Raw genomic sequence first — 22,561 nt, forward strand, 5'->3', positions numbered from 1 at the left:
AGACTGGCAAGGTCATCATGGGCAGAGACAGCAGGACGAAGCCAGGGTAGGGCGACCCGGTGGTCAGCACAGCAAGCATGGATTCCCCACCCACTCTTGTTCTCCACACTGAGGTTTCATCGCCCATGGTCTGTTCCGCAGTTTGGGATCTCAGAGCTGGGTATAGAAGACGAGCATGTTTTAGCGACCTGCATGGGCAGAAGGCCACTGAGCCTTCTCTGGTGATTTTACTGAAGTCCATGTTGCCAGTGTCCGCCCTTCCCTCCAGGACTGTACAGCAGCCTGCCTTGTCTGCCCTCCTGCCCTGACTCCCCTCACCAACATCTCCCATAATACCCTAGATCAAGCCTGCCCTGTGGGACCTGCTGATTGCCATTCGCATGGGCTGTATAGACCACAGAGGAGCTTTGTGGGCAAGCAGTAAAGGGTCTTTTCTTTCACTAGGTTATAACCAGACTATCAATGTATCAACCTTTGTCCCTTTTTGTTGATCTTATTGTTTTATTTTGGGGTGTGTGTGTGTGTGTGTGTGTGTGTGTGTGTGTTTCCTATTCCCTATTGAAAAGAAATATTTTAAAAAATCAAACATGGTGTCCCCTATGCTAACATTTTATTGCCAAGGACAGCAAGAGTAACATGTTCTTTATATCCCTCAACACATTTTGTATTTCCACGTTTTGAGCTATACAGTACACCCAACAGTCAACATTCTCTGAAGATTATTCGTGGTGTATTTTAATCTAGCCATCCATCCATCCATCCATCCATCCATCCATCCATCTATCCATCTACCCACCCATCCGGACTTACTTACTTACTTACTTTTCTTCTTTTTGTTTTCCAACAGTACTAGAAATTGAATTCAAGACCTTATGTGTGCTAGGCCAAGTGTATGACCACTGAACTATCCCCTCTTCTTACTCTTCCTCCTAGTATTCCTCCTTCCCCCTCCCCCTCTAAATTCTTTAAGTGTGAACAATAAGAGCTATGGTCCATGCTTTCCCCTTTCCTAGCATTCTCTCTATACCTGTACAGAATGTCTGCCCCCTTAAACTGCTCTAAGCTGCCCAGTTCTGAATGTTTTCCTGTCCATCAGCTTTTCCATCATGAGATCCAAAGCCCTTTCCCCTTTGATGGTTCCCAAGATTGTCCATGTACAATGCTCAAGATTTTTAAAAACTTTTCTTCCACCTCATAGAGAGACGAGAACTCTCCCCTTAGGTTGTGGGGCTCACCTCACACTGATGCTTAAGGGATGGGGGTGAGAGCCTATCTGATTTCCAGGATCTTAGAACTATCCAGAAACAGCAGCAATGATGGTACACCCAGTGAGCTCAGCGCTGTGGAGGGCAGAGGTAGCTGGGGAAGGGCTCAAGGGCTTTCTTGTTACACAGCCAGTCCCTGGTTCCTATTTCAAAAGAACAATAAAACAAGGCTAGAGGAAGAGCTCAGTGCACACAGCACATGTCTGTATGCCGGAGTCTGAGCTCCAAAATCTATGTTAATAACTTTTTTAAAGCCAGGCATGCTGACACTGTTTTATAATGCAGCTCTGGGAAGGTGGAGATAGGAGGATCTCTGGGGCTCCCGGGCCAGTCAGTCTAGACTACTTGGCAAGTTCGGTGAAAAATTCTACCTCAAAACAAAACAACACTAGGCAAATGAACATGAAATAACAACAAAATCAACAACCTGTGTGCGGTGTCCTGAGGAAGAACACTTGAAGCTGCTTTCTGTCCACCACACATCTGCACACATGAGCACCTGCACCTACATACTTACACACACACACACACACACACACACACATGCTCTCTGGCCTCCACATATCTGCACACATGAGCACCTGCACCTACACACTCACACACACACACACACACACACACACACACACAAACACACACACACACATGCTCTCTGTCTGCCACACATCTGCACACATGAGCACCTGCACCTACATACTTACACACACACACACACACACACACACACACACACACACACAACTATGCTCTCGGGCCTGCACATATCTGCACACCCTCACACCTGCACCTATACACTCACACCTACACACACATACACACACACACTCACACACACACACACACACATGCTCTCTGGCCTCCACACATCTGCACACATGAGCACCTGCGCCTACACACTCACACACACACACACACATACACACACACACACACACACACACACACACACATATGAGTGGGGTGTGTCCCAGCAGCAGCAGCACCTGGGCTCTGGAAGGGTCTCTCCTTCATTCCTGCCCCGCCCCACCTCTCTTGAGTGATAGGCCTAAGAGCTAGAACCAGAGGCAGCCTCTACAGGCCCTCTCCTGTTTATTTCAGTCTTCAAACAGGCCTGCTTTTGGGTCCAGACCCCAGCTAGGATGTGACTGAGCCAAGCTTCACCCATCATAAACAAGCAGAACATTTGCATTTTGTTTTCCAGGCTCTTGGCTTTGAGTACCTGGTTGAATGCCTGTTGCCCACATTGCATGATTTCTAAGTTGACAGTTTAAATGATGCTCAAATGTGCTCCCATTTCATTTAGAAGTACAAACTTGGTCTGTACTTACTGACCGTATTCTAATTCTCTGAGCATGCACGTGTAGACCCATGATTTGCACCGTCATCATTTCCAGTCACATTGACATGGAGAGAAATAAGAAACCATGCCTAATGACGCTGTTTTGCTAATGTGGGAGTATAAATGAACCTTTAAATGGAAAAGAGAAGGCATGGATGCCCAGGCGGTTCACCTCAGCTCCGTCTGTTGCTCTCAAACTTCTTGTGATGGTCTTCCACAAGGGAGAGAAATCATGCTCAACCTAAACTGAAAGAATATAATAAAGATAGTATGGAAAATAATTTCCAAATAAGCAGAATACTCAGGAGTTCTGGGCACCTGGAGCATCATCTTCGAGAGCTCTGTGATGAACAGGCAGAGCACAGATTCAAGTTGCGTGCCCATCACTTGCTCACTATTCGGCCTTTATTCTATACTTAAAAAAAAATCAATGTAACTGCAGCCAATTAATCTTGTTTATTCAGTGTGCCAAGCACAATTGCTCTTCTGCATTTTCCTGAAACCCCCCCTCCCCAAATGTTAACTATCTCAACTTCTCTGCAGATGTTTGCATTTTTTTTTTTCCTTCACAGAGCACCAGGAATCTATCTGATGTTCACGCTGGCTGTCATATAAAGACAAGCTGTTTGTCACTTTTACAAGGCTCTATATTAGATTGCAGGGAGAGCCCTGCTTGCTTCTGGAAGGCAGGAGTGTCATAGTTTTCTCTCTGGAAATGTTTAAGCCTGTGCTAAGGCTTCTTAGTGCTTAGCTCACCTGCCTGGACCCCTTCCCCATGAATGACCTGTGTCTACAGGAACAGGAAGGGAGAGCTGCAAGTGTAGCTCAGCACGAGGCCTCAGGTTCTATCTCTGTCCTCCCTCACATAAACCAGCTACGGCGGTGCAGGCCTGTGATCCTAGCACTCTAGAGGTGGAGGCGGGAAGATTGGGAGTTCAAGGTCACACTTAGGTCTCTGGTAAGCTGAAGGCCAGCCTGGGCTACATGAGACCACATGTCAAAGCTAACAGAAAGTATAGCAGCTGCCTCAGGAAGCTCTGTGAGAGAGACAAAGGCGAAGTCTGCTAATAAAGAGAGTCCAACCATATTTCCCAGTGGCAGAGAAGGGAACAGCGTCATGAAGGCAGTGAGTGGCCTTGGTCTTGTCTATCCCTACATCTCCAGGACCTAACCCATCACACAGTACACAGCAAGTTCCCAGAAGACACTGTGGCATGCGCAAACGTTCCGCCAGGGGTCTGGCCGTAAGAAGACAGGATTGCTGTGGAAACTCCTTGGTCCCCTGGACTCCCATTGCTTTCCTAGCTTGAGTTAAGTTCTCTGTGCCAGAGATCACAGAGAGCTCTTCAGGGAACAGTCAGACTGTGGGAACTTGGCTGGGTTGACATTTCAGCAGTCCAGGAATGCCAGGTCCAGGTCTTGGGCGCCTTGTCCCTAACTCTGTCCTTACCTTGGAATTGAAACTTTGGAGCCATTCTCTGAGACCCCGGTTCTTCTTTGGGAACAAGCTTTTGTTCACAACCCTGCAGAATGAAAATTCAGTCAAACAGGCAGGTTCCAATGTAGCTGCCCATATCACAAATTTAAAATGTAATTTTTTTTTTAACTGGAAAGCCTAGATAGGTAGAGATCACATGGAGGTAATTTAAGCCTCTGCTCCAGCAGGGAGCCGGCCACTCCCCTGTGGCTTTTCATTATGATGTGGTTAAACTTGTCTCTGAGCTTGCAGCTCTCTAAATTCATGAGAAAATGTGTATTTCCCTGAAAACTGCAGAGACAGGAAAATTGTGTTCATGTGTTTGTTTTCATTATCTGGGATTGTGTGTTTCCTAAATGATGATCCAAGGCCAGTTGGAAATGTCCTCTGGCCATAGATTTCACCCTTCACAGTCTGAAAAGTGTAAACGCCTAAGCAGCCGGAGCTCTTTCGAAGAGTTTTTCATGAAAGATTCATTTATTTCTTCATGTTTTTGTCTGTATAATTAGCTGAATTTGTTTGTGGTTGAGTAGAGTATTTTAGGGGGGAGCGAGGGGAGGGTAGGAAAAAAATGATTCCTGGGAGCTGGAGCGATGTCTCAATCAGTAGAGTGAATTCTGCCCTGGGTTGAGATCCCAGCGCTCACGTAGAGAGCCAGGTGCACCTGCCACCCAGCACTGGCAGCGTAGTAGAGACTGCTGGATTCCAGGGACACGCTGGCAGGCCAACCCAAGTGAAATGATAAACTCCCAGTTCATTGAGAGAACGTGTCTCAGGGGGAAAAAATCAAGGTAGAGAGAGTTAGAGGGGAAAAAAAATGACCATCAACCTCTGGTTTCCACATGCTTTGCCCATGCATGTGTGTGCACCCAAATACACAACCTACAGGAGCATACATACAAACACATACACATGTGTACATGGCAGAGGGGAGGGGGAGGGAGGGAGGGGGAATTCTTCTTCTTTGTCCCCTCAGGAAAATGCTCAAGACTCTCATTTCCAGAAGTGTCTCATTTTGAGCACACACAGGGGCTGACTTTTGGCCTTTCTGAGTCCATAGCTGGCACCTCGAAGCCTGCCTGTGCACACAGTTACCACGCCTGACGGTTTCTCCTTGCAGCGCCGTAGAAGCGTGAGAAATTATACCTTTCATGGTACTTTGTTTTCCTTCCTCCATGAGGTTTCCAGATTTCTTCAGGGACACCTAAACTCATGAATCAGCACAGCTGGGCAGCAAGCAGGAACACCACTATAATACAAACATTTTTCTTGTAAAAATCTGTTTGGAAGATTCTGGACTGCTGGAGATCTGTTTTATGAAAGATGTTTCCCTCCAGATTATGTGACTGGAAACCCGATTCAAAGCGTGCCTTCATCCCTCTTGCTTTTGGCTGGACACGAGGCCTGTTTGAGCCTGAAGTCGTAATGCAGCAGCTTCCGCTGGGAGACCAACCCCCACTTCCTGCAAGTGTGTGTGTTACTGCAGAAACAGAACACTTTGCTTTTTTTGTTTTGTTTTGTTTTTGGAGACCACCCTACATGGGTTGTTTTAGTTCCCCTAAAAATGCCTTTGGGATCCTCCCAGTAATTTACAGAAGAGTGCAAATGCCTTCGGAGGGAGATTGATTAAAATGTTATAACCTGCCTCAGAGGCCATCTTGTTTGGATCTGCACCTCCACTGTTGAGTGCCCTATCCCTGTACCTTGATTGACAGTTTCCGTATCCTTAGCTGCTCTGTTCTTGCCTACCTCAACCCTCCCGTGTCATCTTCCAAGCCTCTTAAAAATTACTATTTCTTCCTGCTCTTTCCCTGTCCTTTGTATTTTGTCTCTCTGCACCTCCCTTTGCCTCTCTGCTCATCAGCCCAATCGTCGACTGCTTCAAAATATGTGTTTAAATGATTGGCCACAAGCATCCAGTTCCCCGGAGAGAACTCGGCATTTCCCAGAAGGATCACAGAGTGTGTCTTCCGCTTTCCTAAATTGTGGAGCCAGATGCACATGTGAAAGTACAAGAAACACCAGTGACAGGCTGAACTCCAGTATTGCTTTAGTTATGTTCACAGCCACATGTAATCTGCGACCACAAGCTTTTGCTGGCTGTGGTTCTAGAATGTTCTCTGGAGTTGTTTATGTGCTCATTTTGTTTAAAAATGACCATGACTTCTCTTTTGAACCCACAATCAATGTTTCAGCAAAGAATGGTGAGCTCCTTTGTAGGATTTCCCACACAGAGGTGGAAACCAGATCACCCCTGTTGAGGCGTCACAAAAAGATCACTGGGGCTAGGAGTTAATTTCTAGATGGTACATAGCCACAAAGCCCAGGAGAGGAAGTCTCCTCTCCAAATATTGCTGTTCTTGTCTTGTTTGTCTGTTTGTTTGCTTGTTTATATTTTTGAGAGGCATGCACAATGAATGTTCTGGAAGCCTCAGTGAAGTCATAAGGAAAACTAAGCTCTTGCTTTCTTTTGGCAGCATAAAAGAGAGACCCTTAAGATGACCAAGTATGTAGAGCTGGTTATTGTAGCAGACAACAGAGAGGTAAGGATCTGTAAAACACCTCATTACAACTGGTTTCAAAAAGAAATGAGAGGACATACTTTGCCAGTTAGGATGAGCTTTGCCTGCATTGTTGAAGTGTTCTTTAAAACCTTGGAGCATTTTTTTTAAATGTGCTTTTCCTCTGGGCAGTGGTGGCAGATGCCTTTAATCCCACCATGTGGAAGGCAAAGGCACACTGATCTTTGTAAGTTCGAGGTTAGTCTGGTCTACAGAGCAAGTTCCAGGACAGCCAGGGCTATTACACAGAGAAACCCTGTGTAATACAAAACAAAACAAAAGTGCTTTTCTGGTCTGAGGAAGCACAGACCATTTAAGATATATCATCCTAGTGTAATAAAATAATTACAAAATGAGCTCCCCAAAATACAGGGTTTCCTTGTAGCTAAACTATCAAGTAAGGAGAATTATCAAGGAGGGAGGGAGAGATAGCTTTAAATTACATTCTGACATTTGGGGGAAATTGGGTGTGCCTTAATCTGAATGAATGAATGAATGAATGAATGAATGCTATCCACTGATGGTAGAGAAATTCTTCCCTTTTGTGTTAATGGCTTTGTACTGTTGGTTTTTTTTTCTTTCAATTCATGTTGAATCAGTTTTCTTTAGGTTGATTATCTTTCCTACGGTTTCTTACCATCCCATTAACATTTTATAAATTGGTGACATTTTTCTCCTAAGCTCATTTAACATACAAGAATGAAAACAGCTTGACAATTTCTCAGAAAACTTCCCATTCTGGAAGGTCAGCTTAGAGGAGAGGATGGGAAATTAGTTAACTTTCTGTTCCATTCTCCTTGGATATTGATGCCATGAGCTTGTCTTGCTTCTCATGTTTAATGTCCAAAAACGAATACAAAGGAAATTTCTCAGGAAGTTAAAAATCAAGCTGATGATATGAAAAGTGGCTTTGGACGGCCTTCCCGTCGTCCGTTTTCTCTTTGCCAAAATGTGTCCCTGCCTCCCTCATTGATGAAGCGGGAAGAGTTGCTGAAGTTACTGTCTTAGGAGCCCTTGGCTTGAGTGAGCTGTAGGGAATTAGAGGGACTCCCCAGCTGGGGAAAGTACCTGGCGGGGTGTGAGCTCCTTGCACTGTAAATGTGGGGGCCCCCCAGGAGTACAGGGTGTCACCCGAGGCTAGGTTCACATCTCAGGATATGGGAAGAGGGCCCCTGACTGATACTGGTACTGTTACCATTACTAATGCGGGCATTTAAAACTGTTAAGTTTCAGAGGCAAGGAAAAGACCTGGAGAAAGTTAAGCAGCGCTTAATAGAGATTGCGAATCATGCTGACAAGGTAAGTTCCCCCGCAGGTAATTAAACGACTCAAATCATGCCAGTGTTAGAAAGCAGGCTTGAGAGCATTAAGGGCACTTCCTCTAACTGACCAGAGAGGCCAGGATCTGTCCCTGTGTCCTGTCCCTGGTCTTCTGAGTGGCCCATCTTCTAAATGGGTGTTTTCCAGGTCCTGGGCAACTTAGGAGATTCCAGCCCTGGCTGGGCTGGCCTGGATGGTGGTGGCCTTGGAGACTAAGCTTCCTCTAGGATCTAGTCTTGCCAGGAAGTGTTTCAGCCTAAGAGAATTCTGGACAATGCATTAGACAGAATCCCAGTAGGGTGCTTTGAAACTCTGAGGCCGTGGTTGCTAGGCCTCTTCTCTGCACTCCAGCGTGGACTAGACAGATACCACACAAAGAAACTATGTGGAGAAGGGGACATTTATCTGGCCTTGTGCCTTTGGGAATTTCAGGCTGAGGTCCGCTGACTCCACTGCTCTGACCCACCATGGCAGAGAGGGCATTGATGGGACAGAGTTGCTCAACTCACAGCGGCCATGGAGCAGAGAGTGGCAAGGCGTGGCCACCAAGTGTATCTTTTCATCACACACGTCCTTGTAGTCCTTAAACTAGGCCCCGCCTCCCAGGATTAGCACCCTAGCATTCCTCCAGCCAGGCCCATCTCAATGATTGACAGGAACCAAGCCATTTGCAGAAGCTCTTTGGAGAACACTTCCTCTGTGAACATCAGTTATTGGAAGACCCTCATTGGGAACAAGGGAGAGCCCACCATTACTTTGACAGGATGACTTCTGGGAGAAACAGCCCCCGGGGAGCCTGGCTCCTTCTACAGCCTGCCAGCAAGGAAATAAGAATTCTGTCTGTCTAACACACCCTGCTAGTGATGGTCTGACATAAAGGAGTCTGAGCTGTTTGGGGCTGATCACTCTCATCTAAAGTGGGGTTTCTCTGGCCTACACATCAGTGCTGGGGGGCAGGGGGGCTTCCAAAGACTTTCCTGGCCTCTTGTTTGCTGGCAGAGGTGAGGGGAGCACCTGGTCATGAATGCTTTAGATGTCCCCCAGAGATTCTCACCTTCTATGTGGCTGTCAGCTCCAGGGCCCAAAGCCAGGAGCTCACCTGGTACAGGGCTGCACTGTGGATGCCACCAGTGGGGAAAAAGACACAAAGCCAAGCTTCTCAGTCATAACGTGTCTCCTACTATAACAACCAGGTGAAAAGGAAGGCCTGGATCTAGCTGAGCCCCTCACAGGCAACATAACCGCCTTTCACACAGAGAGGGTTGCAAGGGCTCCTCGCTGCATCTTTCTTTCCAAGCAGTCCTGATCTGTTCAATTCAAATTTTCAGCATTTTCAGGAGGAGGAAGATAAATCCATAAATTCATCTTCCATAGATTCATCTTCATCCTACAAGTGCTTCTAGAACACACTGTCCTGGGTTCTGTATATCCAGAATATAGAGCCAATCAGACGCCATCCCTCTTTCTCCAGTCAGAGCAGACATACAAAGCCCTTCATCCTCCACTCAGGAGACAGCCCTGCAACGATGCTGTGAGCTGAGGTCTCTGGAGTTGCAAATGAGAGCCAGTCACTTCCTCTAAGGATAAAGACAGGGGTCATTGCACATGGGACAGTGGCCCTGCAAGGTGGAGGAGAGTAGGTGAGTTCACTCAGAGCAGGGAATGGCTTGGTCTGCTCCCTCCCATCACAGATACAGTAAGCAGCTCCTTGTGGTGACAGAGTTGGGCCCATGCACACATGCAGGTTCACCTGTGGTCATGTGCAGGCGTGCACGCATCACTGTGTACATGCAAGTGACTGTGTTTATGTGTAAACACAGCACACGCAGCTCAGGTGAGAGTTGATGAACTGGGATTTAGACTGACCAAGGTCCCAGGTTTCTCATCAGACCCTTAAGGTTGACTGGACTCTGGAGTAGCACATGGTTTTTAAAACATGTTTCAGTAGTAACTCTGTGTATCCTAAGGTGGAGGGATGAAGGAGAATCCTGGTTAGGGAGCCAGTCTTTTGGGAAGGAGGAATGAAGTACGGATCCTGGGAAATAAGTCAAGCATAGCACAGGAGTTAAAGCTGGGTCACAGGGACTAAGGCTGTAGGTAAAGTGCTCACCTTCCGCGCGTGAAACACTGAGTCCCACCCCTGGCACTATATAAACTGGCCATGGTGGAGCTTGCCTGGAATTCTAGCCCTTGGGAGGTAGAGGCAGGAGATCATAAGCCCAACGTCACCCTCACCCATATAGTGAGATGGAGGCTGGCACGGGCCACCTGTGAGCTGTGCAAAATGGAAAAGCAGAGTCAAAAATCAAGCTGGGGCACCGGAACTCCCTGCAGTGTTTTGTTGTTGTTGTTGTTGTTGTTGTTGTTGTTTTATGTGACTACTGTTTAAAATACTGTTCTCTAAATCTCAGCCTTGCTACTCTGGTCTGATCAGCCTGGCATGGGGCTTGACACAGATCCATGCAGAGTTTAAAGTGGGTGAGCTAAAGAGGAGACAAGAGTGTCAGTGAGTGAAAGACATGGATACATAAGGCGCCAGGCCAGCACTCCGCCTTCATTGAGTAAGAGCATCCTCTGAAAGCCCTCCTGCTCATCCTGGCCCTCAGAAGTAGAAGGAAATGATGGGCTACATTAACACATAAGAGAAACTGCAGAAACCTCGTTATAGGAAGTGGTACATCTGGTCCTCTGCCTTTCCCAGTCTTTACATATCATCCTGAGAACCTTGCTTCAGTTCACAAAACTGAAAATGAGCAAACGTGGGGCCTGTTAAGAGCTTGTCATGGGCATTAAAGAACAGTATGCCTCTAGATGGCCTGGTGGACTCGGTCAAGTGTGCCAGCCTGGAGGGAGGGCAGAGCCAGTGTGCTGACCATGAAGACATGTTTAGGCCTGGTATTCCTGTTCACCTTTCAACAGCCCCAGCTCCTCGAGTCCCTGGAGAGGACAGTCAAACTCTGTATCCACACGTGTCGGCTGGCTCCAGGCAACATTAGATTTCCCAGTTTCCATTTTTGCAACTGCGCTCATGGGACAGTCTCAGCCCAGACCTCATTGCCTGTCTCAGTGGCCACTTCCTCATTTTCTGACATCTTGGCTCGGTTGGGCATTCTAAATTAATAACCGTTTACCTGTATTGGCTTGGAGAGCAAGAAAACCCCAGACTTTGATGGGGGGGGGGGGAGGGGGGTGACTTAGAGACAAAGGTGAGGTCCTAAAGAGGGTCAGGAAATCCCAGGTAACAGGAACTGAATGTGTGTGTGTGTGTGTGTGTGTGTGTGTGTGTGTGTGTGTGTGTGTGTGTGTGTGATGTTCCTGCTTCTAGGAAAAACCCTGGGGCATTCCTCCTGGGTCGTGATTACATTGCAGCAGGAGCAGCAGAGAGAGCATCTGCGGGCTGGAACGTTGTGTCCTGAATCCATCACTCCAACCCAACCTTCTGAAGCTATGACTTCAGATGCAAGCCTCAGTAGCCATCTTCTGATGCATTCTCAGTTCCTTCAGCTGTCTTTACTCATGTGACCACGCCCTCTTTTTCCTCCTCCCAAGTTGCCTAAAGAATGCAAGCTCTCCCGGGACCCTAGGGAATTCTACCTCCTTCGTCTCTAATCCATTCCTTCTGGAAAGTTTTGACCCCTCTAGCACAGCATTCCCCGGACTTCCCCCTGGTGCCCAGTGGGATACCATTATCAGATAACTGGATTTATATCCAGTTAACATGGACATGATAGCATGCCCTGTGTCCTAAAGCCTTGTGGCCACCTCTGAGGACATAAGCCAGGGTGAGGCCCTCCTAGTCTTTATTTTCTCTGCTTGTGCCATGTTCTTTAACACAGCAAGAAATGCCAGCAAACATTTGCGGCTGTTGTATACATAGGAGAATCGCTCCTCTGGGTCTCTGACTGTGTCTACATATATTCTGGGGTCCCTGAGGCAGGCAGGCAGCTGCCAGGCTCTATTTGTCCTGCATAGGCCCGACTCACAATATGGGGGGCAGTTTTAATTTTTCAAATCATGCCATCAGAGTCAGCCTGTCTGTGTGCCGGCCCAAGCCTCAGTGCCTTGACTCTAAAGGTAAGAGTTCCTAACTCACAGAATGGCTCTGTGGACTAAACCAGGGCTTAGGAAGCACCTTGACATCAAGCCAGGGGTGTACTTATGCTCATTAAACTTACTAACGCGAACCAAGGCGACCTGTGGGCAAACCAAGGGAGAACATTCAGAGAAGGTGGTAACAGGCAGTGAGTAATGGCTTGCTGTAGGCATAGATCACATGGAAGTTAACCAACAGCACCAACTTTAGAGAGGAGGTGACCAAGCCTGGAGTCTGGGCTAGGATGTGGTTTGAGAGAGCAAACAGAGAAATAGAATCTGTGTGTGTGTGTGTGTGTGTGTGTGTGTGTGTGTGTGTGTGTGTGTGTGTTAATATCTGTCCCTAGTTGGCATGATGCTAAGTTAGCGCTGAGAAAGATGATAAGCCAGGCCTGGACACCCTTAGTTCCTGTTTCTATTCAATACTCCTGGAAGGCAAATGGGATCCATTTCTCAGAAGAAAACCCCCAAAGCTACTTGGGATATCTTTCTGGCCCCAGGGAAGCTCTTAGAAATCTGGCATAAACATCGGCATTGAACGTTTCTTTTGAGATTGTTGCGACCTTTGTATATGACACAGCTGGGGATGTCGTCTTGCAGGGTGCCGCTGACATGAACAGGCATCATACAGGATGATCCTGTACGCTTTTCCCAGGAAACCCGGGCTGCGAGTTTGCAATAGGCCAAAGTCCTGTGATGTCTTGATTAAAAACATACCTTCGGACAACATTTTGCTTATGTAATTGTCTCGTCAATGTATTAATTTCACACGGTCTCCGTTATCTGTGTAACCCCAGCTTGGACCACTGCAATCAGCATAGGCTGTGACATAATTCATGCCCCTGGCTGAGTTTGTCGAGTTCTTCTGCTGATCCTGTGCTCATCATGTGACCCTGGGGATACACAAGGGAAAGGATGGGCTGCCTTGCATGGGACTGGGAGGCTAGGGTCACATACGCAGCCTTTGGGAGCTCCTTGCACTCTGGCTCACCACACTGGAATGGTGCTGAGCTCCTTGCACTCCGGCTCACCACACTGGAATGGTGCTGAGCTCCTTGCACTCCGGCTCACCACACTGGAATGGTGCTGAGCTCCTTGCACTCCGGCTCACCACACTGGAATGGTGCTGAGCTCCTTGCACTCCGGCTCACCACACTGGAATGGTGCTGAGCTCCTTGCATTCCGGCTCACCACACTGGAATGGTGCTGAGCTCCTTGCACTCCAGCTCACCACACTGGAATGGTGCTGAGCTCCTTGCACTCCGGCTCACCACACTGGAATGGTGCTGAGCTCCTTGCACTCCGGCTCACCACACTGGAATGGTGCTGAGCTCCCAAATGCAGAGCTGCTGGGATTCTCGTTCTTTGCTGGACCAGATGACCCTAGAAATCTAGCGGATCTGCTTCTCTCCAGGGATGGCTGTAACGTGGTCACTAACCCAGCTCTTCTCCTCCTGTATCCAGGGGCTCAGAAGGTGGGGACTTTCTTGTTGTGTGTGGACTTACATGTCACTGGTGTCAAAATAAAGTAACAGACAACAAGGTGACTTGCGTCCTTACCCCCTTAGCTGTGCTCACAGAGCCATCTCTCCTACCAGTGTGCTGTTACACATGGAGCAAGGGGGATTTGGAGCAATTTGCAGGGCCCTTCCCAGCCTCTTGACTACCCATCTTGACTACAAATGGGAACTATATCAGTTCTTAGCTCCATAGATGCTTTGTGGACTGGACCATGGGCCAAGAAGCCCTTCAGCATCAACCCTGGGATGGGCTGATGTACATTCCATGTTGGCTAGTCTCTCACACTGCCTCTCTAGGCTCAGATGAGACAAGCCACCCTTTGACAACTAGAAGGGTTATCTTCCTTCTTATCTCCCATGGGGCGTGTGCAGAGGGTGGGCAGAGGCTTTGGTGAGGCCATTACTGCCTATATGTAGGGACGAAAGAGAAGACTCACTTTGGGTCTGCTTGAACCCTTCTCTCTCAAGCTCCTGTGAGAAGAGCTCCACGTGACAGACTTTCCCATCTCAGTTTTTTTGGGTTTTTTTTTTTGAGATGGTGAAGAAAATATGGTTATAAAGTTACTGAAGAAGGTTTTGCCAATGCTTCTGTTAAGCCAAAAGGAACTAAACTAACTAACTTGATAGGTGATGCAATATGATGTCATCAGCAAAGGCTGAGTCTTTGCTGGGAAATTCAGATTTTATTTCAGCACCTCATAGACAGAACACTGTACTTAAAATGAAAATATTATTATTATTGGCAGACATGTATGAATGATCTTCATCCAGTCCTTGTTTTTTCTTGCAGTAGATATTAACTACCAGTGTATTAAATGGTAACGTGCTCTGCACCCACAGTTAAGTCATGCCAAGTCACTTAAAATGCTCCCTACCAGGCACATACAGGCAGATAGGGAGAAATGGCTTGATGCCTTTAGCATCAAATTGGCCAACATTCGTGAGTTCAGCTAACCTTTCACTTTGCATCAGGTACTAAGACTAGTTCTTAAATTCTGTTGCCATGGCAACGAAGGTGTACAGAGAGGGGCTTTCCTGGCTTACAACAATGGACTTCAAACAGTGAAATCAGCTCCAATTTTCTTTCTAAATTCCTGATAATGTGATCCTCCAAGCATGCTCGTTCTCTTAGTTTTACAGACCACTGAACATCCGGATCGTGCTGGTGGGGGTGGAGGTGTGGAACGACATCGACAAATGCTCCATAAGCCAGGACCCATTCACCAGTCTCCATGAGTTTCTAGACTGGAGAAAGATCAAGCTTCTACCTCGCAAATCCCACGACAATGCTCAGCTTATCAGGTGAGACATGCTGTCTTCCTCTACTAAAGAAGCAGGCCTGCCTACACATACTTTCCTTGGCTTGCCAAGCCACATCTGTCTACGCGGCACACTGAGTCCTGCAAGGGGCTTCCCAGCCTCCATCGGGGGTCAAGCACATCTCTACCTGGCATCAGAGACCCATTGGGAAGTCTCCTGTCCCCCTGCAGGACTCTCATTTCCGTTTTTCCCCCCATAACTGGCTATTTTCCTTTATGCTAATTTTTTGGTCTTAGTCATAATAAGATTGCCTCATGTCGCCTATCATTAGTAGGGGGAAGGGGATCTGTGTTTTTGCAAGATCAGAGAGCAAGGCATGAGCGAAGATTGTCAGGTACCTGGGGAAACACCAGGGACTTTCTCCTCTGTTGGAGAAGTTCTCTCTGGCTTTCCAGGCCACTGAGTGTCATCCTGGCCATGTGTTCCTCCTCCAATTAGCACTCATTGGGCCCCTGCTGGGACCCAGGTAGGTGCTGTGAATATACCAATGACTGATATTAAATGTTCGTGCTCTGAGAAGTACCTGTCTGCTGAGAGAAAGCGTTAGAGTAGCAACTGCTGGGGAGATGTGAAAAGATGGGGGAGGTATGACTGTCCAGCTGCATATGGTGAGTGACTCCAGGCACCTTCGCATTCAAATGAAAAGAATGTCCCTATATTAGCCTGAATCCATAGGAAGCAGATGTTTTCAGAAATGGCACATGTTTATTTTAATCTTTAGGCACTTTATACTATAATTCGTTTGTTCTCATGTAACTCAAATTACCAAAGCGGCCCTTCAGACACAGGGGGTCAGATCTAGCTTGTTGAACATTTATGAGAAGGGAGCGAGATAGTTCTGCCTCGTGTTCCCTTTAGGACGTGTCTCCGTCCACTCTCAGTCTGTCGGCGGTCCCTGCTCCTTTACTCTGGCCATCTCTCCAGGGTCCCCTGCAGATGTGTTCCGCTGCTTCCCACTTTAGGCACTGGCCAGTCCTGCACTATTAAAAGTGCATCTCATGTGCTTTGAGTTGGAATGTTTTGTTTTTGTTTCCCCCACCCCGCACCCCACACCCCAGCTAAAGGAATCTGCCCAACCTAAACATCTGGAAATGAGTTAACATCTTCTTTAACCTCCTTAATTTACTTGTATGTATAGTTGTAACTGTTCGTATGGTTTGTGTATATGAGCAGCTGTAAACACAAAGGCTGAGTGAAGAGACTACTGCTGTGCATGTGAGTGTACACTCAGTCCCCCACACCTGAGTTCTCCATACCTGTGGATCTAACCAGCCTCAAATCAGAAATGTTCAGAGAAAAAATTGTATTTTTACTGAGCGTGCGCAGACCTTCATCCCTGTCGTCTCTGAACAATTCAGTATAATGGCTGACTGACAACTTACATCGCATTAAGGACAAGTAATCAAGAGACTGGGTTATATGAACACATAGGTTCTATGCAAACACAATGCCATTTTATGCCGGGAATTGAGTATCTTCGAGCTGTGGTGCCCTCAGAGGATTCTGAGTTTAATCCCCATGGATAGCAAGGCATGGCTCTAGTACCATAGATAGACAGATAATTGACAAAAGAAGGAAATGAAGAAAATAACAAAAGAAAAAGAAAACTAAAGAAGAAAAAAGAAATGCAAGGAAGGAACAGTGATTTTATATACTTGTAACCTCTGTCCAACTAATCGTTGTGAAAATATCTAAGTTTTGTTTTATTTACATGTATGGGTGTTTGCCTGCATGTATGTCTATGCACCACATGTGCCTGATGCCCACAGGGGCCAGAAGAGGAAGTCGAATCTCCTGGACTAGAGGAACAGACAGTGTGAACTGCTATCTGGGTGCTGGGAATTGAATCCAGGTCCTCTGAAAAATCAGCCAGCTCTTAACCATTTAGCCATCCCCCCAGCCCCGTATTTGAACTTTTCAAACTCTAACTGCATTGTCTGTGTCAGCTCATGGTCAACAAAACATGACTAAGTCACTTGATTATTTTTAGGAGTCCAACAAATACAGCATTAAAATTTTAATGCATGAGGCTGAGACTAATAGACACACTTGCTTGAAATGGTTGGTTAGTGTGATTAGATTCATGATCAGGTTGAGATTCCAGAAAGGAGAACGCCTACATGGAAGCCGCAGAGTTCCCTTCCACAAGCTTTCTGCCTGGTGCCAAGGCTTTGTGGGTGCTTCCTTGCTACACACTGGCTCTGGAGGAGTGGCTGCTTTTCTGACGATCGCAGTCTCAGAAGCCGTACTGGCAGAACACTTTGAAGGAGTTCGTGTCTGGAAGATGAGTTACACAGGAAAGCAAACCCCAGCTACAATAGAAAATCTCCTGAGCTGTCTCCTGTACTTCCTTTAGCAAACAGTGATTCCCAGCGACTTCTCAGCCTTTCCACCAGCAGGCATGGTTTCAAAAGAACAGCTCTTTACAGGAAGCGGGCAGACTGCAACTTATAAATACAAAGTAACGCCTGGGCCTGGCCGCTGTCTGAGTCTGGACAGCAAAACTCTACAAAACTTATGGGGCCATCTTGCAACTGGAAAAGTAAATGTGTAATGAAAAAAAAAAAGATAAAAATCATGAGAATACTACTCCCTCATGGGGCCCTGCATCCTTGAATATTCTGTGCAGGACGGCCTAACAAGATGTGCAGTGTTGGGAAATGCATCGGTAATGCGTGAGACTAAAGGAGGCTCTTCCTTTTGGTTTTTAGTGGGGTTTACTTCCAAGGAACCACCATCGGCATGGCGCCCATCATGAGCATGTGCACTGCAGAGCAGTCTGGAGGAGTGGTCATGGTAAGCCAAAGATGTCCAGGAGATGTCTTCCCTGCTTACTGGTCCCTCTAGGAAATCCCCATACCTGTCAGATCTCAGGCTGTTAGCTCCTTCCCAGTGGTGCTTTCTAGATTTACCCCTAACTTTTAACCCACCTATATTTATGATTTCTTTTGCCACATGTGAGGGATAGTTTAGAAGACACGGGGAAGACAGGCATTGAAGAATAGCCCTTTCTGTGGAGAAATATCTCACCTGGGACTATTGGTCAAAGTATCTCAAGCCAGGGATGTTACCTGGTGTTGGCATAAGCCAGGACGTGGGGGTTGCCCTCTGTGCTCCATTTTGTTTTGTTATTCGTTTTGGGGACAAGGGGGGTGGATAGACTGTGGTCTCAACAAATGTTGCCGCTCAAGTGATTTTTTGATGGTTCTGCCGCTGCGCCCAGCAGTCAGAAGTTTGAGGTTTTTCACTACGTACCATTGCAAATGCTTTCCATACCTTCTGGCTGGAGTACAATTTGTCTTTATCGTAACCTTATTCTTGGAAGGCAGAGGCCTAGGTTTATTGCTTTACAGGGGTAACTTTGTCATATACGGGGCTATATATGTTTGTAAAAGGAAACACAACAAGAAGCATGTTTGAGATTTCTTACGAGTTTAATGGAAGGAACTGCTGTCCAAAGTGGAGGTTGGAGGGGGGCTCCCTCCCACTCCAGCCCTTCCAAATGTTCTAGAAGGGATTCTTTTTTTTTTTTAATTTTTAAAAATAATTTATTCAGGTTGCATCCCAATTGTGCATCCTCACTTGTATCTTCCTGTTCCCCCGTCCCCTTTTTCACCCTATTCCCCTCGCCTAGACCTGTGACAGAAAGGGACCTCCTCCCCCACCATATGATCACAGCCTATCAGGTCTCATCCTGGTAGCCTGCTTCCCCTTCCTCTGAGTGCCACCAGGCCTCCCCACCAAGGGGAAGTGGTCAAATAGGGGCCACAAGAGTTAAAAGGGATTCTTATACTGGAATGTCCCTTGAGAAGCTAGCGCGCACCATAGTACCAGCTCTCAGACAGGGAGTATCCTCGGAGCCCATCTCTCGTCTCTCCATCTCTGTTAAACAAACACACTCTGGCCCTCCCAAGAAGCCACGACTCCCTCCCTGCCCTTCATACGTGTCTGTGAGAGTTCTGTTGTAGCAAAGGGTGGAAACAGTTACATTTTGCTGAATGCTATTTTCTCTGCATACTGCCTAATCTAATCTTTCTACTGACGGTACATAAACATTTTCCTCCGGTCCAGGAGCAGTGGTAGGTAATTTATGCAAGGATGCATGGCGTGGGCAGGCAATGCGGAGGGCCTGCACCCACTGGCTGGCTTGCTGGCTTGAACCGGCTCCTCTCAGGTTTCCTTTGAACATGGAAGAAGCCCTGCCGGTGATCTCCACCGTGGAAGGCACTGGAAAGTTTGGGTTTTGCTGGTGCCAGGTTAATTTCAAGTCAGATCACAGCTATGTTTTCATAGGACAGATTGTAAAGTTTTAAGAGGGAGTAATTTTCAGTTTCATGGTGCTATGGTTAGTCGCTACTGACTTTGCCACTTAAAACGGGCACATATGTGTTCAGGAGCCAAAATGGAATTCTTCATAAGCAAAGTGGGTCCTACCCCTGCACATGTTGAAGCCCCATATGCCCCACGTGACAGGGTAAAGAACTTGTCAGCTCATACCCCTTGCTCTGCTTCTATAACCATAATTACCAAGAGCCCCTCTTTGAAATCATGCAGGAAAAACTGTTTTAAATATGTTAAAGTAAGATGCAAAATAGATGCAACTTACATGCCGTGCCCTTGAGAGTCAAGTCAGACCCAAAGGCAGGTGGGTCTCTATGAATTCAAGACCAGCCTGGTCTACAAAGCAAGTCCAGAACAGCCAAGGCTACACAGAGAAATCCTGTCTTGTTGGGCGGTGGGGGGGGGGGGCGGTTAAAAAGAAAAAAATAGCTCATAGCGCTGCTCTTCCAGAGGACATGGGTTTGGTTTTCAATACCTAAGTCAGGCAGCTCCTGACCACCCCCAACTCCATCTACAAGGGACCTAATGCCCTCTTGGGGGCCCCATGGCCCCTGCACTCACGTGGGCAAACCCACCCACAGACACAGTCATATACATACATAATTTTAAACATAGTTTTTAAAAATAAATTGGCTTTACCAATTAGATGGAAAGTAATATCTCTACACATACCATTTTTATCCCACAAAGAAATATCACATAGGAGGGAAGTGCCAACATACAGTACATTTAACTTCTGTAGGATTCATGAGGCAACGGAATCAGTATCTTGCCCAGACCTAAACCATCCACAGGCGCTTTCTGCTACTGCATCCTAAAGTTGGAGTCATGCGTAATAGGAGTGACCATCACAACACCCAAGGAGCCTCAATACAGAGAAAAGAAGTATTGACAAGAAGAGGGAACCTTTATAGAGCTAAAAACATGATTTCTAAGACCATTTTCCATTGTTTTAAGATAAGGCAACTGTTAATTTTTAGTAACTTAAAGCCATGCCTTTGTATCTAACTAACTTAAAAATGAAAAAACAAACAAACGAACAAAACCCTCTTGATATGGGCATAGCACGAGGTGTTTTCTTCCTACTTGTAAACAGATACAAAGGGTTTATCGGTAGTCCTTAAGAAAGATTCTATAAAATCATTTATGCGTGAGGTAGAGCCACTCAAACAACTGAAAATAAGACTGATGCTACAGAGCATGGACAGAAGAGCAACAGCTAAGTACTCTTGAGGAACAAGTTCCTTGAGTCTTGTGCCAAGCATACTAACAAACTTCAGCCCTCTGCATGTGACAGTGGCAGCATCCACTCACCAAGGCACCTTATTAAGGGTTGATTTCCTGAAACGTGAAATCTGTAATGTTTCTACAACAGGAAACTGTGAAATGTAAATGAAATAATTTATCAGAAATTCCATCTATCCTAAGAACAACTTGCTTCTTAGATACACTATTTTATCCTAGACAATAAGGCTACTGACAGCTCTGCCCTTTACCTTGCTGTCCTGACGGCTCTCACGGAAACACACCTTTACCCAGAGTCCTCAGGTAGACAGAGGGTTTTTCTAAAACATAGTATCATATGCTCTCTTGCACATGTTTTTGGAAAAACCTATTATCTCTTTCCTGGGTGACACAAACCAAAATTCAAGCAAGATACTCATTTGCCCCAAGGTATGAACACCTTTTCCAAAACTCCATTCGCTAGCAGAACATCTATAAATCACATCTCAGATTAAGTTACGTCACTGTACCCTTAGTTATATTTGAGGGTCTGCTTCAGCCAAGCTATCCAAGGATTCAACTAAGCTAGAGGTAGCCAGCCATGCTTGTTAACAGCAAGAGGTTAATGTGAATTCCAACAGCTCCATCAGAGACTCGGGACCCCTCTGTCCAAGTCCAAGGTCAACTTAGAAGGCCAGCAAGACTGAGACAAAACTGAACTGCAGTCTTAATTCAGCCAGCATGACCAACTGTTATTGAGAGGTGTCAAGAACTTTCCCAGAATCCTCCCCTACCAGACAGGGTTACATCCAGCTGTTTAGGGTTGATTTGAAAACAGCTTTCATTCAGCATCTTCTTGATCAGGCAGCCTTTACTTTCTATCAGTAGGAATGACCTTTTTTTTTTTCTTTCTTTCTTTTTTTTTTTTTTTTTTTTTTTTGTCTCAATGGTGTTTTACAGAGGGGCAATGCACAAAGAATCCTCAGTTATGATGAGACAGACCTCAGCAGAACCCACAAATGGGTTTAATTAAATAGGCCAAATTAGTTCCCTTGCTCAGAGTCGATAGCAAGGCTCTATACTGGACCTTTTTGGGGGAATCCAGTTAAACAAGTGTGAATGAGAAGAAGACGAGCAAGAAAAGGCCAAGCAGATGTGAACTGTAAAACTGTGCTTTCATGTTCTCTCCGAGGACCATTCAGACAGCCCCCTTGGAGCTGCCGTGACCTTGGCACATGAGCTGGGCCACAACTTCGGGATGAACCATGACACCCTGGAGAGGGGCTGCAGCTGCAGAATGGCTGCGGAGAAAGGGGGCTGCATCATGAACCCTTCCACTGGGTAAGTGCCGGCCTCCAGCGGCCCGAAAGTTAGTTGTGCACAGCCTGAAGTGTGTACTGATAGACGTCTCAGCCAAAGAAGAAAGAGCCTCCCTCCCTGGTTTTCTGATTGAAGAATCCACAGACATCTCCCGAAGGAAATTTGTGCGCAAGTAGCAGGAGTGGTTTGTGTCCGTGGGGAGTCACGGACAGCCAGCCTCAACACCACAGAGCACAGGGGCTGGCCTCTTCCCTGGGAAAGCAGTGGGGATGGGTGCTCTTATTTAGAAAACCACAAAGTGCCTTACAATCTAAGCCCACGTTTGTGATTTGAGCGTGCTTTCAGAATTGAAATGCATCATGTGTCGCAGAAGGTCTCCTCCTGCAGCACTCTAGGTCAAAGGTGCCCTCCACCTCTGCTTGGATAGGGGGTAGGTTACGGTGTCACCAGACCTTAGGAGTTTGAAGGAAATGACTTTCTAATCCCACTGTTGAAGCCCTCGAATGAGGCGGACACAGATGCCACCAGAGGAGATTCGAGATGCAGATGACCTGTCTCGACTCCAACAGCCTGTTCCAAACTGGAGTGGAGGGCTGACTTAGGCAAGTTCAGAAAAGAAAGGCACACACTATGTATGGTGCATGTCCCTTATAGTAAAACCCAAGGCCATGTAGACACTTCTGTTGTGGAGTATCCCCAGCCAGGCCTGCTGCCTAAGTTTGCTGAGTTTATGACACTAGGAGCAAAAAGTGTTGACTGAATGACCCAACAACTGGGCTCCG

At 46.7% G+C, this 22,561-nt stretch overlaps 1 protein-coding gene across 2 annotated transcripts in view; it reads left to right on the top strand.

Annotated features, from left to right (window-relative positions):
* Nucleotides 1-22,561, top strand: part of ADAM12 (ADAM metallopeptidase domain 12) — a 320,214-nt gene that overhangs the window by 229,985 nt on the left and 67,668 nt on the right. For both annotated transcript variants that reach the window (XM_084751157.1, XM_084751158.1), the window contains exons 7-11: nt 6,559-6,624; nt 7,870-7,941; nt 14,707-14,876; nt 17,606-17,690; nt 21,652-21,800. In XM_084751157.1, coding sequence (XP_084607283.1) covers nt 6,559-6,624; nt 7,870-7,941; nt 14,707-14,876; nt 17,606-17,690; nt 21,652-21,800 — 542 coding nt within the window. The remainder of the gene's footprint in view (nt 1-6,558; nt 6,625-7,869; nt 7,942-14,706; nt 14,877-17,605; nt 17,691-21,651; nt 21,801-22,561) is intronic.

This window comes from Acomys minous, assembly GCF_964271855.1.
Source record: "Acomys minous genome assembly, chromosome: 2".
Classification (NCBI taxonomy): Eukaryota; Metazoa; Chordata; class Mammalia; order Rodentia; family Muridae; genus Acomys; species Acomys minous.